The sequence below is a fragment of the Staurois parvus genome, unplaced genomic scaffold (genome assembly GCF_062004578.1).
Source record: "Staurois parvus isolate SC_StPar_1 unplaced genomic scaffold, SC_StPar_1.0 ptg000820l, whole genome shotgun sequence".
NCBI classification, from domain to species: Eukaryota; Metazoa; Chordata; class Amphibia; order Anura; family Ranidae; genus Staurois; species Staurois parvus.
In genome coordinates, this window is record NW_028318616.1 from 491,516 (window position 1) to 509,749 (window position 18,234).

The window sequence follows — 18,234 nt, forward strand, 5'->3', positions numbered from 1 at the left end:
TGGGCTCCCGGTATGATCTGATAATCGCTTTTCCCGAGGAAGTCCTTTGTGACCAAACACATAGAGACAGAACTGACATCAGATGCTGGGTACACCTGCAAGTTTCAGCACCTTCTATGTGTGGGAGTGGGTACCGATTTGTCAATTATTGCGAAGATTTTAATACAAGTAAAATACTTTGTAAAAAGCGCTTTATTTATACAATATTGCACTATGGAGTTTGCTTTGTTTTAATGCTCAGTTGATGGTGGGGGAACAAGGCACACAACATCGATTTACCTGGAGGAGAGGGAAGAAGTGCTGGATGTGCTTATAATTACCTGTGCAAATCAGGAGAGCAAGGTGTGCAGCAGAGGCCCAGGTGGTGGAGGAGAAAAGAGGGATATGCTGCTTGCTCTCATTTCTCGTCTGTTTGTTATTTCATTTTGTTTGGTGTTTTTTGACATGCATCGCCTTTCCATGTGCTCCTTGCTGCCAAGGCCAGCTGTAGGTTGGGGTTGGTTCCCACCATCCAAGTATTAAACTCACATTAGACAGGTTTAAATAACGCAATATCCCATTGGAAATCCTCTGCTGGCCTCTGAGTCATACACCTGCCGTCTATCGTGTTGTGCAGCTCCTCTCCGAGTGATGACGTAGCCCCTCCCCTACGCGTTACGCCTCCAATCACGTGGCTTCATCAGGGGGTTGTGATAGCAGAGGATTTCCAATGGGATATTGCGTTATTTAAACCTGTCTAATGTGAGTTTAATACTTGGATGGTGGGAATAAAAAGTTTTAAAAGGTAAAGCACTATGTCCTCTATTTCTTCCTGCATGCGGAGTAACACAAGGAGAGGATAATTAGGAGGTCTGAGATAACAAAAGGAGTGTGTAATCCCTGAGGGGATAATCAGCCACCAGAGGATACATCCATCACTCCTAAAGGAAGGATCTCCCAATTTTACCAGCAAAAGTATATGTCTAGCAGGTTCCAGGGAAAGTGAACCGAAAGTGTGTATAGCCTAATTGCAGGCATCAAAGGAGGTGAGCGCACATCTTCACTATTTGAAGGATTCACAAACGTCACAAATTGAAGAACAACAAGCACCAAGTCACTATATATAAACAATTGTTTATTCAATGGGACTATTATTTTGATGATATTTGGATTCATACTAATCACTACTAATTATTTATGAGCATTTGGTTGTTTTTATTTATGGGGGATCATTTAAATGCGTTTTAGTTGAGGGTTATTAGTTGGTTCACTATTTTTATTATATTAAATGAGGGTATTATGAATATAATTGAAATTGAGGGTATTAGTAAGTACATCATGTCACTAATAGATGATTTATGAGCACTTGGCAAAATATTTTTTTAGAGGAGTATTTCATGTGGAATTATTTTGATATTTATTTGGAGGAGATTGATTAGTTGAAATTATCTATTTAAATATTCTTTGGTATGTATACACTTAGTTATTTGTATCATAATTTGAATTAATTTAATGGTAATAATTTAATTATTATTTATTGAGAAGTGTTTAGGAGCGCAACATATATTTGTAGATATTTCCAACACAGTTGTAGTTATGTGTTTCATGTTTGCGATCCTCTAGTAATTATCACACCTGTGGCTCGCAAGTCGCTCTAATTCACCAGTACATCCCTATACCTTTTAAAGAAAGTGGGCTCCCTCCAGGCATACCTGCCCTCAATCTATCCATTCTGATGTGGGCTCTCAAAATTTTATAGTGTTAGGACCGCAGTACACTGGGGTGCCGTGACATGACCTCTGCCACTGCAAATGTGTGCAAACATAACCCTTTCGTTTTAAGGTGAACTGTTAAGACGGGGTCAATTTGGTTTGTTGCAGGCTGGCTGGTAAGGAATTTTTGTTTTCTTGACTTGCTCTCATATCTGTCTGCCTAAAGCATTTCATGGCCTGCTTAAAAATAAGGGGCCATGTAAATCTGGTGAGCCTTTTTTGGTATTTAAGTTACTAGGCATGGAGGTGGAGGATATTGGATTATCTGGGTTTTAGTGGTTTCTTGGACCTTATCTGTGTACTTTTATTTTTACTGAATTATTTATGTTCAACATATATCGTATTTTCACATTCTGTTTCGCAATTTGCATTGATATAAAGATATGGTGATGGATTATTCAATTTATAGTTTTTTCAAACCACCCAGGGGGATGGTTTACTTATCCAGCTGCTGGGGCGTAAGTATAATTAAAATGTATATGTGTGTGTGTGTATATTTATAACGTGTGCGTGCACGCACTATATTGCCAATAGTATTGGGCCGCATGCCCTTACACACACATGAACTTTAATGGCATGTCTATGTATTAATATACCCCAGCGTGAATCCCAAAGTGCCTCCCCAGTAATTCTTCCTCGTGCTTTTGCGTTTGCGCGGACCTGAGCAACATGAACTATATTGCCAAAAGTATTGAGCCACCTGCCTTTACACGCACATGAACTTTAATGGCCTCCCAGTCTTAGTCTGTAGGGTTCAATATTGAGTTGACCCATCCTTTGCAGCTATAACAGCTTCAACTCTTCTGGGAAGGCCGTCCACAAGGTTTAGGAGGGTGTCTATGGGAAGGTTGGACCATTCTTCCAGAAGCACATTTGTGAGGTCAGGCACTGATGTCGGGGGAGGAGGCCTGACTCGCAGTCTCTGCTCTAATTCATCCCAAAGGTGTTCTATGGGGTTGAGTTCAGGACTCTGTGCAGGCCAGTCAAGTTCCGCCACCCCAAGCTGGCTCATCCATGTCTTTATGGGCCTTGCTTTGTGCCCAGTCATGTTGGAACAGGAAGGGGCCATCCCTGAACAGTTCCCACAAAGTTGGGAGCGTGTAATTGTCCAAAATATCTTGGTATGCTGACGTCTTAAAGGATAAGTTCACCTTTTCTAAATTCCAGTGCCCCTATGTACCAATATAGCATTAATGTACTTCTTTTGCAGAAATGCAAAAGCTTTCCATTTTTTCTACCCACCTTTATGTCCAGATGACTGTACAATAAAAGCTTTTCAATTACTTCTGCCTTATTTCCTACAGATATTTTAGGTCATGACACAGGAAGGAGTTGACCAGCTGACCTCATTAGCACACCCCCTGCAACACCTACGCTCCTACCTTCCACCCACTTCCAGGTGCACAAATATTAAATGAAATGCAATCAATTGATGATCACTGTTCTCCCTAAATACGCAGACATCAATTTTTATTTTTCTACCTTAACTTTCATCTTGCATAGATCATTCATCTGGCAGTGTGCTGAGTGAACAGATAACCGCTTATGTGGATAGAGCTGTAGTACTGAAAACGGGAGAATTGTATTCTGACATGTCCTCCGACTTACAAACAGTCCTACAGAGGTACGAGCTAAAAGCTGGAAGACCTGTCTGCAGGAGCCTTCATTGTACCCTGGTCTACTGATCATGGGTACTCTGCTTTCCAGGCTTCAGCAGGGAAAAAAAATAACACATTCTGTGATGGGAGTCACTTTGGGTGGGGGGGCCCATGGAACCCAGCTCACTTTGGAGAGGCGGGGAGACACCTGTCTCAGCTCCCCATATTCCTCTTATGTGTAAATCACTCTGTGCCTGTTAGGGGTACAGGGTGATCTGTCCTAATATTGGGGTGGGGGTTGTTGATTGTTTGATGTTATGTGGTTGCATCCCATTGTTCTATTGTGTGTCTGGCTTGTGAGCAAACTATTATGGGATGTATGTGTTTATGTGTATTGGCTTGGTGGGGGGTGTCTCCAGCAGCCCTTCCTCCTGATGGGACTGGCTGTTGGTGTGTCTCTTGTTACTAAATGTAGATTGACCCGCCCTGTGTCATTATGCAGGGAGGGGGGATTGTTCCGTTAAGTGTATATATCTTGTATCTGTTTTAAAATAAACAAGTCTGCCTTCAGGCTTACTTCAAGATTGGTGTGGTCTAGTCTTGTATGGTCTGCTGTGGTGTCTGTTGTCGGTGTTCGGATGGGGAAGCGGTAGTCAAACCGAAGTACCCAAGCGCAGTCTGGGGTCGGTTCCGTTACAAATGCACATTTTTTTTTTCTTAGAAAATATGCGTATTTATTATTTTTTTTTTCTGCAAAGGTGAACTTTTTTTCACTTTAGTTATACAATCTTTGTGTCACAGATAAACCTTTAATGCACAACACAGGATTTCCAGAGCTCTGTGGGATATCTAAATAGACAGCAGAGTGCCTCCTGCTTGCTTTGCAGCTTCTGTTTTTCTGACTATTCCTCAGACTCGCACATCTGGTAAGGGAGGAGTCCCTGCTCTGCTGGCTTACCGAGTTCTGCAAAAAATTATATTTTTGGAATAGCATCGGCCAAGACACAAGGCCAGGCTTGAAAAGGAGACTAGAGCTCCACCGCCTGACTGAAAAGACAACACAAAATAGCATGCAGCAATTCTAATCTATGCGTCCAAAAAAGAAAAATATTTTTCAAAAAATATTTCTGAAAAAATAAAAACACATTGCAACTTCAAGGGCCTCACGTTTTTGGTTAAAGAATTGTAGAAGGCCTGAAAAATTCTTTGTGTGCATTTTTGCCGTCATGTATGGATTTTACCATCAGATACATTATGTAGGTTTGTACCCCTATATCACAATTAGTAATATTGGCAGGGGATTGACCCTATCAGTGATGACATGTGGTTTAAATGATCCTAAAGTATAACATTTTTGTTTTAATAAATGGGCCCCAGGAACTTTATGCTATAATGTACCAGTATGCACCACATATCCGACTATTGTAACTGCCTCCTCATTGGCCGACCTAATCGCAGACTGTCCCCTCTTCAGTCTATCATGTATGCTGCTGCCAGAATCATCCACCTTACTAACCGTTCCATATCTGCCACCGCTCTCTGCCATTCCCTCCACTGTCCTCCACTCAGTGTCCTCCATCCTTCTCTGCCAATCCCTCCACTGGCCTCCACTCAGTGTCCTCCATCCTTCTCTGCCAATCCCTCCACTGGCCTCCATTCAGTGTCCTCCATCCTTCTCTGCCAATCCCTCCACTGGCCTCCATTCAGTGTCCTTAATCCTTCTCTGCCAATCCCTCCACTGGCCTCCACTCAGTGTCCTCCATCCCTCTCTGCCAATCCCTCCACTGGCCTCCACTCAGTGTCCTCCATCCCTCTCTGCCAATCCCTCCACTGGCCTCCTCTCATGTCCTCTACCCCTCTCTGCCAATCCCTCCACTGGCCTCCACTCAGTGTCCTCCATCCCTCTCTGCCAATCCCTCCACTGGCCACCACTCGGTGTCCTCCACCCCTCTCTGCCAATCCCTCTCCTGGCCTCCATTCAGTGTCCTCCACCCCTCTCTGCCAATCCCTTCACTGGCCTCCACTCAGTGTCCTTCACCCCTCTCTGCCAATCCCTCCACTGGCTTCCCATTGCCCAAGGGATAAAATTCAAAACATTAACAATAACATATGAAGCCTTTTATATCTCTGCCCCAAATTACATCACCAATCTTATCTCCAAATATCACCCAAACCGTACTCTTCGCTCCTCCCATGACTTCCTGCTCTCTAGCTCCCTTGTCTCTTCCTCCCATGGCTTCTCCAGAGCCTCCCCCATCCTCTGGAACTCGCTACCCCAATCTATCAGACTGTCGCCTACTCTGCCCACTTTTAGGCGATCTCTGAAAACCTCTCTCTTCAGGGAAGCCTGTCCCGCCTTCAGCTAATAATGGAATCTTCTATTCCTCCTACCAGTCCATCCCCCACAGTTATTACCTTTTGTACCACTAGCCCCTCCCTCTTAGATTGTAAGCTCCCAGGATCAGGGCCCTCCTATTCCTCTTGTATTGAAGTGTATTGTTGCTGTATTGTAAAGCGCTAAGCAAATTGTTGGTACTATATAAATCCTGAATAATAATAATATTAGCACATTATGACAGACGTATACCTGTCAACTTAAGTCCTCCAGCGCACCCGCTCATCACAGGCTCTTCCATCGTCTCTTGGGTTCTGTCTGATTGGCAACCTGAATGGCCTGGCCATGATGATGTCACTCTTGCACTTGTGCATGGGAGTCATTTGATCCTGACACAGAGGGGTGCCATAACTAGAAGCTGAGCTGCACATGTACAGCTCAGTGTACATTACTACTGACAGGCCGGGAGAAGCTAGGGACTTTTGTCATAAACACTACCTGTCAGCATTTTTTTTTATTAGTTTCATTCATTTAGTTAAAGCCGTTGAAAAGTCAATTTAAAAAAAAAAAAAATTAAAATAAACAGGTTTATACTTACCTGCACATAGCAGCCTCGTTCCTCTTCTGAGGACTCCCGTAGGTGCTGTCCACTTCTCTTCTTCTGTGTCTCCACCCTCATAAGCAAGCTTCTTGCCATGGTGGCAGGCTTGCTTCAGAGCTGGGCTGTGTGTGTCCATAGACCCACACAGTGCAGCACAGCCCCACCCCTGATCTCTTTTCACGGGATTTGACTGACAGCAGCATCTTCCAATAGCTCCCGTAGCAAAGCCTGTGACAATGGGGAGAGACAAGATGCAGCCGGGCACAGCAATGGATTAATATGGGCAGCACAGTGGCTAAATGGTTAGCACTTCTGCCTGGTAGTACTAGGGTCATTGGTTCAAATCCCAACCACGGCACCACCTGCCTGGAGTTTGCATGTTCTCCCTGTGCCTGTGTGGGTTTCCTCCCACACTCCAAAGACAGGCTGGTAGGTGAATTGGCTCCTGTCTAAATTGGCCCTAGTATGTGTATGTATGAATGTAAGTTAGGGACCTTAGATTGTACGCCCCTTGAGGGTTAGGGACTGATGTGAATGTATAATATATATATATATTTAATGGCGCTATTTTAGTACCTGAAATAAATAAAGGACTCTGATAAGTGTTTGGGGGGCGGAGCGCAGCAAATACTAAAACATTTTTTACCTTAATGTAAAGCTATAGGCAAAACTTTTTTGCTTTTTTTCATCTTGGATAGAGAAAGGGAGGATTATAAACCCTGACAGATTTTTTTTTTTTTTTTCTCCGCCATCTGTGTCCCATTGTGGAGATTTCCTTTCAATGTCCCATAGCCAGACAGGAAGTGAGATTAAATCCCTGAAAATGAAGGGAATTCCTTGGGGCCCCCCAGGTCACCAGAACTAGTGTCCCCATTGGACGGTTTCCCCTCTATTACTTTTCTGAGGACAACACACAATTTGGGTTTTTCTTTTACATTCACTTTCAGTGATAATGGTAAACAGGCTGAATAGAGAGGGGTAATGTCCTCATCAGGGGCACAGACAGCAAGACCAACTGATGCCGTTCCAATCCCAATCTTCACTCCATAAGTTTTGCCTTTAGTTCTTCAATGCAGGGAATGCATTACGGTACAAATCTTTGTTTTAAATCAGCACAAGGGACAGTACACTGAATCAGGTAAATCCCTTGTGCTGGTGGCTGCTCCTTTAGTTATTATTTGGGGTGCTCGCCATGGGAGACTATATATCTGAATCCCTGAAGAAGGATACGGTGTGTGCTCCCCGAAACGCGTTGGCTGTAGCACCTGAGATGCATTTGGAATAAATCCCTTTTTCAGACTCTTTGGTGTGGAGCTTCGATTTTCACACTCGATTATATCTTCCCTCTGCTGTTGTCAGTCATCCTAACACATAGACTAGGATAGCACAGACACTGAACCCCTCAGCATGTTGAAGTCGGGGGGATGGTAATTTGGATAAAATCACCTTCAGCTGCCAGACTTGTAATCCAGTATAAAGTACCCACACAAATCAAAATGGGTACAGACCACAACCTGATACAAAGGAAAGGTACATCAGGAGTTCATCCAGCCCATTGGGGGACATTTCCAGCATTTCCAGAGCTCAAGAAAAATGTGACAAGTTATTATATTTAGAGATTTGAGCATTAGACTGGAGTTCCTCTTTAAAGCTCAACTTCTTTTATACCTTTGTAATTTTATTATGCCATTGTGTTTGGGTAGTGCCTGTGATTGGCTGGTTAGGTAGTGATAGAGCAGGAGTCTCCAAACTTTCTAAACAAAGGGCCAGTTTAGTGTCCTTCAGACTTTAAGGGAACCGGACTGTATCCTGTGGAAGTAGAAAATGCCCCGGTGTCAGTGGGAGTAAGCAATTCCTCAGACTTTGTGGTCAGTAGGAGTAAAACTGACATTCTGCATGTGGTTAGTAGGAGGAAGGATAATGCTCCGTCATTGGTATTGGTGGGAAGAATGGCGCCAAGTCAATGATGTCAGTGGAAGAAATGTTGTCCCATCATTGGTGTCAGTGAAACAAATAATGCCCCACTAATGGGATCTGTGGAAGGAATAATGTCCCACTAATGGTGTCAATGGAAGGAATAATGCCCCACTAATGTCTGTGGAAGGAATAATGCCCCACTAATGGTGTCAATGGAAGGAATAATGTCCCACTAATGGTGTCAATGGAAGGAATAATGCCCCACTAATGTCTGTGGAAGGAATAATGCCCCACTAATGGTGTCAATGGAAGGAATAATGCCCCACTAATGGTGTCTGTGGAAGGAATAATGCCCCGCTAATGGTGTCTGTGGAAGGAATAATGCCCCGCTAATGGTGTCAGTAGAAGGAATAATGCCCCACTAATGGTGTCAGTGGAAGGAATAATGCCCCACTAATGGTGTCAGTGGAAGGAATAATGCTCTACTAATGGTTTCAGTGAAAGGAATAATGCCCCACTAATGGTGTCAGTGGAAGGAATGGTGCCTCAACTTTGTTAACAGTGGGCGAAATAATGCCTCATATGAATGGAAGGAATAGTCACCCAAGGGCTGGATAAAGGCAAGCAAAAGGCCACCATTTGGAGACCACTGCGATAGACAATCAGTGGCACTTTGCCTTCCTGCCTGATAACAGCAGCCAATTATATGGGGGGGGGGGGGGGTAAAAGAAGCCGAGAAGAAGTAAATCTTTAGGTTAGTTAACCTTAAGATGTGCATTTTAGTATCCAGAATGTAACTCTCATCACACAAACCTTGTCCAATGGTTTTCTTCCAGCGGATCCTCCAGACAATATTTATCCCGCTGCCATAGGGGCTGGGTTTGCAGGCATGGTGGTGGCCGTTGTAGCCAGTCTCCTGGTGTTCCAGTACATTGCCAGAAACCGCCAAAACCACCCACGTAAGTGTCGTCTTCTGGAAAGTCACGGATCCCATCTATGTACTATGTAACTGTGGCATGTTCTGCCCCCCACAAACAGAGGGCTCGCCCCAGGTCTTGGTTTGAACCCACAATCTATTAGGGAGAGGGTTCAGTATTTGGTTCAGGGACATCCTAAGATTGAGCACACAGCTGGATCTGCCCGACGCTCACCCTCGTCCTGATTTTCAGTCCACTTCACAGAAACGCACTGCAGTCCATATAACATGATTTCCTATGGATCTACTTCACATCTGTGTGTTTTTTGAACTGGTCCATTTTTTGGAAAGGGTCAGTGACTTTTTTTCTCTAACGCTGAAAAATGCGGTAAATCGCAGCAAACCGGCATTTTTGGAATTCTTTTAGACCAAAAAAATAGTTTTTTTGTTAAAAAAAAACAACGCTGCTAAACGCTAATGAAAAAAAGCTGAAAAACTCATGTATTTAACCTCTTCATGCTGGCCGACCGCAAATGTACGGCCTCCCGGCGTCTGGGCCTAGACTCCGAGTGGCCACACATTTGCGTTCTATTAAAAAAGGACATATGTGCTGAGAGAGCGCTCCCGGCACACATGTCCGGTACTCACGGAAAGGTCCCGATCTCTTTCGATCGGGACCTTTCCCGATCATGTGATGGCGCGTCACGGCGGTCACATGCCCCGCATCCCAGGCTTCTGAAACTCTTAAAGGGCCTTGAGGCGCCAGGATGAAGGAGTTAATGTCACTTTACACAGCTAACGTTACCAGTGTTATTAATACACCCCGTGTGCATGAAGCCTTACCGTGTTTTGCCGCGTTAGAGCATTTTTACAGCTAAAAAAACTCCTCTAGAAACCCACTAGTCCTGGGGGGTTTGTTTACAGCACAAAAACATCCCAGCCAAAAAACGTTGATTCCAGTCTGTGTGTATGGACACACAGGATAACATGCTGGGGGGGTTTACTGGCTGTAGAAAAAAATGTAAAAAGCCAAAAACAGCCGCTGTAAAAACGTCCCGTGTGCATGAGGACTAAGTCTGTTGCTTTTGAATTCTGTGGGCCTCCCAACTCACAGAACACACAGAAAGCAGACATGTATTTTTCAAGATGTGCTGCACTGCAGATCAGAGATGGGAACAATCACTTGTTTATAGGGAGCTCAGACACATGCGATGTGGAGATGGGCCCTAATGCAGGCCATAGACGGTTCATTTATCGGCCGATTTTTCTTCCAAAAAAAGGAAACATCGGTCGTTCTGTTGCCACCAATGATTGTGAAAATCGGCCGTTTTTCACAAATTTTCCAGCATGACCGATAAAAGAAATGAGGAGGAACCGTGAAAATCGGCCGATGCCATTGCCCCACTTACAGTGTGAAAATCGGCCGATGCCATTGCCCCACTTACAGTGTGAAAATCGGCCGATGCCATTGCCCCGCTAACAGTGCGAAAATCGGCCGATGCCATTGCCCCGCTAACAGTGCAAAAATCAGCCGATGCCATTGCCCCACTAACAGTGTGAAAATCGGCCGACTATTCTTTCGGACGAAAAATCGGCCGAAAAAAGAACCGTCTATTATTATACAGGAATTATATAGTGCCAACAGTTTGCTCAGAGCTTTAATGGCCTGCATTAGTGTGTTAGAAGAGGAAGTGACCTCAGCCAGGATAGTCCTGCAAAGGCAATAAAGGGAGATTTGTGACCCATCGTGGTAGCTGCTGCCTTCGAATTGTTTGACTCAATTGTCCATTTCTGCCAGGATACCCCAGTCCCCTCTACTAGTACAGCGTATCTCCCCTCCACTTCACGCAGCAAGCCAGCCTTCCATTGTTTGATCAACTTGTTTATATATTTGTATTTCATTCAGCACTTTTACAGAAAATAGAAACATTTACTGATATCTGGCCTTATTGTTTGTACTGAAATACTTCTGATTTTTTTTTTTTTTGTTTTCTTTGTCCAGGTCTCCATGATTGGTTCTTCAGAACGTAAGTCCGTTATTATTGTGTGCATTTGAATCCAAAAATAACAATGGAATATATTGCACTTACCGGTCCTTAGATGTGGTGGCTGCTTTTGTTTTCTCACCTGGCCAATAAAATGCTTCCTGTCTTAAGGTGATTCCTCTATCTATGGAGGAGTAACGTAGACCGCTTTTGGACAGCAGCCTTATCTGGAGAGGGTAATTAGATGGACTAGTAGATTTTTCTGTACTTTACTAAAAGTGGAACTTTACCAATAACAACTTGATAAAAAATAATGTTCTTTAGCAAGGAACATTCCACATTAATAATGATGCTAGCAAATTAGTGTGTGCTGTAAATTGTCTCCAGAATTGTTCCCGCTTCTTCTTGCTGGAGGCGGCCATTTTGCTGAAGCCTAGAGCCCCCTGAGCAGCAGTAAATCATAAAACAGAAAAAAAACATCGATTTAAGGCTCCATGTACACGGGACGTTTGGAAAACACTTCTGAACGATGGAAACTGACTGCTGGAAAACGTAGGTTAAGAAACATCAGTTTAGTTGCGTTTGCATACCGCGTTTGCGTTTAGAAGCATTTGTTTAAGATAACCTCAGGAGATCTTCCAAAATGCCCAGAATGCACTGAAAAATAGTAGAAAATTAACTATTTCAGACATTTTGAGAGAAGCAGAGAGAGCAGTATGTGTAGAGATGACCTGTCTTTTCTGGTTGTATTCACTATGGATCCCATCATGAGCATAATGCGGCGCGTTCTGCTATTTTGTCCTTTACGCAAAACCTGGAACTGACTGGTGTTCCGGGTCCATTTGAATACATGGAAAACGCTTTGCATGCATTTCTGATGATGAAAAAATGTTCTGGACAGCATCTGGATATGGAACAGTTAAAAAAACGCTTCTAAACGCAAACGCTTATAAATGCAGTTAGCCACATTTACAAGCATTTGGCGCTGATAAAATCTACTCCTGAATGCAAGTTTGGTGCGTTCAAAAAAACTACAGTCGTTTACAGGCAGTTGAGTTTACAGTCAACGGTGATGTGTACATGGACACATAGGAAAACATTAGGGAGAGTTCAGGGGCTGCTGAAAAATCGCAGAAAAGCTCCTGAACGTCAGTTTATCAGCTGCAGTGTACATGGAGCCTAACGGTTTACAAAAACAGTTCTATTCCTGGAATTCTAACTGTCATATTTGTTTGCATCCTCAGTCAAACCATCAAATAGCTGGTGTCGTAACTGATCACAGTTGCAGATCAAGCAGAAGCAGCTTCCTTGGCTGTAAATGATAGGAGGGCTTATTTAGCCTGTCTTTAGATCTGCCTTACAAATTTGGCACAGTGCCTAAAAATTGGGAGCAACTGAGCATGTGCAGAGTGAGACAATGTATTACTGCAGTGTAGGCACTTGTTTTCAATGTTTACAACAGGGCCCAGCCTGAAGTCACCCAGACGGAGTTAATTTTCTGACTAAAGTTCCACTTTAAGTGACTAACAAATGAAAACGGAACTAAACCCTCCTATTCTTTACAGCCAAGGAAGCTGCCATCTTAGCCTCTGTCTGATCTGCAGTCGCCATGGTGCTGCCCATGTGATCAGTGATGACACCAGACATTTGATGGTTTGACAGTTCGGTTGGGAGCACAAGCAAATGGGACAGTTGGCATTCACAGCATGCCTTGAATGAGACTGTTTTGGGAAACCATTAAACCGAAGGGTTTGGTTCGCTTTATAGCTGAATTCCAGCTAACATTTTTTAAGCAGTTATGGTTAACAGTCTTTTTTTTCTTTTGGGATAAAGGTTTTCCATAAATGAATAAAAGCTGACCATTGTAAGCATTCCCGTCAGTGTTAAATGGTTTGTCTCTGGACAGCTAGTTAAAGGAAGCTGAAAAATAACAGATTTTTGGCTGGATCACAAGGTGAAAAAAGGGCATAAAAAAGTAAAATGAAAACGAATGCAGTCGTCACATGTAAGGATTGACAAGCTGCAATATATTCAACTTACTTTTTGTTTCAATTAAAGCTGAACTCCAGGCAAACTGTAAAATTGACAGACAATACATATAAGGGTGCTGCATTATCTGCCAAAGTATTAGTGTTTGTGTCCATCCAGTCCTGAGATTTACACTGTACAGCGATAGTGGTGACCTGACTTTTCTATGCTAGGGTTAAAAAATAGATGTAGGTCACCGTCCACCTCCCAGCCTGTGGAGCACTTAACCCGTCTTCTCCTGCTACTCCATCTTTCCCTTAGCACACGGGTATGGAGCATGACCTGATTGGCTCTAATGCAGGCCATACATGGGTTGAATTTTGAACAGATTTTCTTTAGAAAATCAGAAATTGTGTGTGTTTTGTAATCCGATGGCGCCAATATTGATTTTGAAATTCGACCAACCAAGCCTTCAAGTTCACAAGTTGCTACAGAAAAGAATTTTTTGGTGGCCAAGAATTTTCTTTCCTTTCCAGGTCACAGCTCACGCTCGTTTCTTTTTCGATTGATATTTCTCGCATGATTCTCCCATCATTGATTAGAAATTTGTTCATTTGTAAAAAAAATTTCCAATAAGTCTGATCACTCAAATTCGATGGTCACACGAAAATCGGCCATTTCTGTGGCCCATTAATGGTGTGAAATTCAAAAGAAAATTCTTACAAAAGATTTTTGAAAGAAAATTGTTTTTGAATTGGAACCGGCTCTAGTCTTGCCCCTCCTCCTCTCCCAGTTAGAGTTCTGCTGTACCGGTTACTTACAACTTTATTGTCTATTTTCAGCAGCAGATTGATTTTGCTTTTCTATGTTTTTTTTTTTGTTTTGTTTTTTTAGGTGTAGTTGTGAAATTCCTATTTTATGGTAAAAATTGCATCCATAAAGTGATTACAGGTGTACCTCTGTTTACGAACGCCTCAGTTAATGAAATTTTCGGTTTACGAATTTTTTTCACAATAGGAACGGATTAAAAAAAAAAAATTTGTAAATGCATTGAAAACCAATTGTTCATGTCCCTGTCCCGCCCGCGATATAGTACAATGTCGGGCGCAAGGTGGTTCTCTTGTTCTGGGAGGACGTCATGTGACATCCTCCCATTCTAATCGCGCATGCGCGGCTCCCGGGGCATGCAGGGCAGCGATCGGCGGTGCGCTGTGTCCCTCGGACACAGCGGATCACCGATCAACGGAAAGAGCCGAAGATGTCCGCTCGGTCATGTAATAAGCTGTGTCCAATCACAGCTGATCGCATGTAAATAGGGAAATGTCGGTTATCGGCATTTCCCTCCTCACGAGCGGTCACACATGGGAGGACACCACGGAGGAAGTCATTGCTGTCCAAAAAGATTATTGCAGCACGTTTGAAGTTTGCAAAAGAGCACCTGGATGTTCCACAGCACTACTGGCAAAATATACTGTGGACAGATGAAACCAAGATTGAGTTGTTTGGGAAGAACACACAACACTATGTGTGGAGAAAAAAAGGCACAGCACACCAACATCAAAACCTCATCCCCACTGTAAAACATGGCGGAGGGAGCATCATGGTTTGGGGCTGCTTTGCTGCCTCAGGGCCTGGACGGATTGTTGTCATTGATGGGAAAATGAATTCCAGAGTTTATCAAGACATTTTGCAGGAAAACGTACGACCATCTGTCCGCCAACTGAAGCACCGCAGAGGATGGGTGATGCAACAGGACAATGACCCAAAGCATACAAGTAATTCAACAAAACAATGGCTGCAACAGCACAGAATACGCCTTCTGGAGTGGCCCAGTCAGAATCCTGACCTCAACCCAATTGAAATGCTGTGGCATGACCTTAAGAGAGCGATTCACACCAGACATCCCAAGAATATTGCTACACTGAAACAGTTTTGTGAAGAGGAGTGGTCCAAAATGACTCCAGATCGTTGTGCAGGTCTGATCTGCAACTACAGGAAACGTTTGGTTGAGGTTATTGCTGCCAAAGGAGGGTCAACCAGTTATTAAGTCCAAAGGTTCACATACTTTTTCCTCCCTGCACTGTGAATGTTTACATGTTATGTGCAATTAAACCATGGCAACATCTAATGTTTGTGTAGTATTATGTTCAGCAGACTGTGCTCTTCTATTGTTGTGACTTAGATGACGTTCAGAGCACATTTTATGCCCAATTCATGCAAAACTCCACGTAATCCCATGGGGTTCACATACTTTTTCTTGCAACTGTAGCTACATTTTGCCTTTTGTCAGAGGAGAATTTTCGTATAAGTCAATACCATTCTGACTACATCATGATACGCACTTTTGTGGACAATCATGCGTCCAATTTTCTTAGTGTGTAGTAGGCTTTAAAATACTGCTATCTTCTACAACTTCACCGACGTTATTCACCGTTATGGCAGAAGGACATAAAATTCTCAGCTGGCTACAACCCCCCATTTTTTTGTGTATTGGTTAGATTGCAGTGATATCCAGTCAGGCATTAGTGGGACACTTTCACACTGCTGCACTGCGGTTATTTTGTGTAGGTTACCCATTATTTCCCATTGATTTTTAATGTGCTTTGTTTTTAAAGCGTTTTCTGAAAGCACACCAAAGAAGATGCCGCATGCAGCAGGACTTTCGATGTGATTTCAGAAAACACACCAAAAAAGCAGAACATAATTGAAAGTCTATGGGAAACAGCGGGTTACTTGCATGAAACCGGGCGTAACATGAAAGCTTTTTTTTTTTTTTTTTAGTATAGGTCTTTTTGTGTGTTTGTAGATTTTGATTAAAGTACTGTTTTCGGTGCCATGTGTGTCTTGCAGATCTGCAGCAGACGCTCGAGAGAACATCAGACATCCAGAAGATGCTGAAACTGCAGCGGACACAGAGGAGGGAGCGACTGCTTCCCCTGAGACAACCCCGGAACCTCAGCCAACCCCGGCACCAACTCAAGGTAATGAGAGAGAGAGAGAAGTGACCTTCAGATTTTCCCTGTCATGAGACCAGGTTCAAACCATACTTTAAAGGGTAACTCCACTTTCATGGGGAAGAAAATGGCAAATTAAAAAAAATAAATAAATCTGCAGTGTATATAATTGTGACTCAAGTTATATTGTAATTGGATATTATTAAAAATGACCGTTTCATCATGATTAACGACAAACTCACCCGTGTCCTCAATAGTTCGAAGAAATTCGATTACACATGGAATCCGTGGATCCAATACCTTTCTGTGCATTAATGGCCCTCATCTGGACTTTCCGTTCTACTCTTTCCTTTGCGCTCTTCCCTCTTTTTGCACTGCTCTGCTTTGTATTCTCTATGTTGGCAAGGTGAGATATACTTGACTTCTCTGGGTTTATTAGTGTTCTGAAGAAGGCGGTATGGACCAGGACTCCAGAAACTGCTGTTTAAATGATCATAGTCAGTTCTTGTTTTTACATTTAGCAGAAATGAACTGAATTTGATATTTTACCCCATTCTTTTCCTCTCTTACAGATCCCCAATGACATTTGATTTTTATTTCAGAGCCAGTTGAAGTTGCCGCTCCAGGCAGTCCAGATGTGGAGCTTTCAGAGATCCCAGGAGCTGCACAGGAACCAGTAAATGTTACCATCACAGTGACGGCCACATCGTAGATCAGGGTGTGTGGATGTATTTACAAGATATTCAATAAATGTATTTTTACTATATTTTTTGTTCACCATTTTACTTAATTAGCAGACTCTCATTCAGCAGCATTATCCTGGTTCATGTGATTATCTATGTATAGGTATGTCTGTGGCAGTGTGAGGTCAGGTGACTACAGGGGCCAATACAACAGAACCCCCCAAAAGAGCAGGAATTCTGATATGCCATCAGCGTTTGTTTGGCTTCAGTATTGTACCTGTCACCTGTTTTTTTATCTACATGCAGTCTATGCACGAAGGTACAAAAAAAAAAAACCTTGTGTGTGCAGCTGAGCCCCATTGCAATCCAGCAATGTGCAAAAGACCCTCAGCTCTCCAGGGACTCTCCCTCCTAATTGTCTGAAACTGCAGCGTGAGCCATTGGCTCCCTCTACTGTCAATCACAGCCAATGAGGAGAAAGGGGATGGGACCAAGCCACAGCTCTGTGTGTGAATGGACACAAAGAGCAGCATCTTGGGAGCAAGCCTGTCTGGGTGCCAAGCTGTTTGCTCTGGGGGCAAGCAGGAGGAGTGAAGGGCCAGGAGCCTGATGGGGATCTGAGAAGAGGAGGATTGGGGCTGCTCTGTGCAGATCCATTATACAGAGCAGGTAAGCATAGACATGTTTGTTATTTTACACCCCGGTCACATCAAGCCCAGCTTTGAAATCATGCGACTTACAGTGAAGGCGCACATTTTCAAATTCAGGGGACATGCTGATTTCAGGTGTGATTTGCAAGACATCTGACACAGATGTCTATGCAAATCGCACAAAAGTAGTGCATGTACTACTATAGAAATCGGTGCGGCTCCGACCCAAGTCGGAACCGCATCGATATGACCACTGTAAGTGCAGACAATAGGGTGCGACTTGGCATGCGATTTGCAAGTTGCATGACATGCAAATCGCATCCAGTGTGACCGGGGTCTAAAAAAACAATTTCCTGTTTAATATCACCAAGCTAGATCAATGTAACTATAAACATACTCATGCCTGGAACTATTTTTCAAAGGGAACCTGTACTTTGCTCATACTGGACAGACCAGTTGCTCAGCCCTCCTCAGAAACACTTCTTATAATACAGGATTTATATAGCGCCAGCTATTTGTGGAGTTCTCATACAATTGAAGACAGGAGGATTACAAGGCCTTCCTGATTGTGACACCTTATCTATAGCTTACTATATTTTCATGGTGATCTCTAGTATTTTGGTCATAGTCTAAATTATTATACAGGATTTATGTAGCGCCAACAGTTTGCGCAGTTCTTTACATTATAAGGGAGACATTACAATACATTTCAGTACAGAAGGAATAGGAGGGCCCGGCTCGTGGAGCTTACAATCTAAAGGAAGGGGGAGGTGATACAAAAGGTGATAGCTGCGGGGGATGATCTGGTGGAGGTGATTAAAGTACAGTTCTTAGGTGGAGGTGGGGTAAGCTTCCCTGAAGAAGTGAGTTTTCAAA

At 43.3% G+C, this 18,234-nt stretch overlaps 1 protein-coding gene across 1 annotated transcript in view; it reads left to right on the forward strand.

Moving 5' to 3' along the window:
* Positions 1-16,810, forward strand: part of VSIG10L2 (V-set and immunoglobulin domain containing 10 like 2) — a 92,264-nt gene extending 75,454 nt beyond the window's left edge. Inside the window, exons 9-12 of the mRNA XM_089655122.1 lie at positions 9,039-9,161; positions 11,121-11,145; positions 15,922-16,052; positions 16,628-16,810. Of these exons, the coding sequence (XP_089511248.1) occupies positions 9,039-9,161; positions 11,121-11,145; positions 15,922-16,052; positions 16,628-16,737 (389 nt within the window). The 3' untranslated portion in view covers positions 16,738-16,810. The remainder of the gene's footprint in view (positions 1-9,038; positions 9,162-11,120; positions 11,146-15,921; positions 16,053-16,627) is intronic.
* Positions 16,811-18,234: the final 1,424 nt, after the last annotated feature.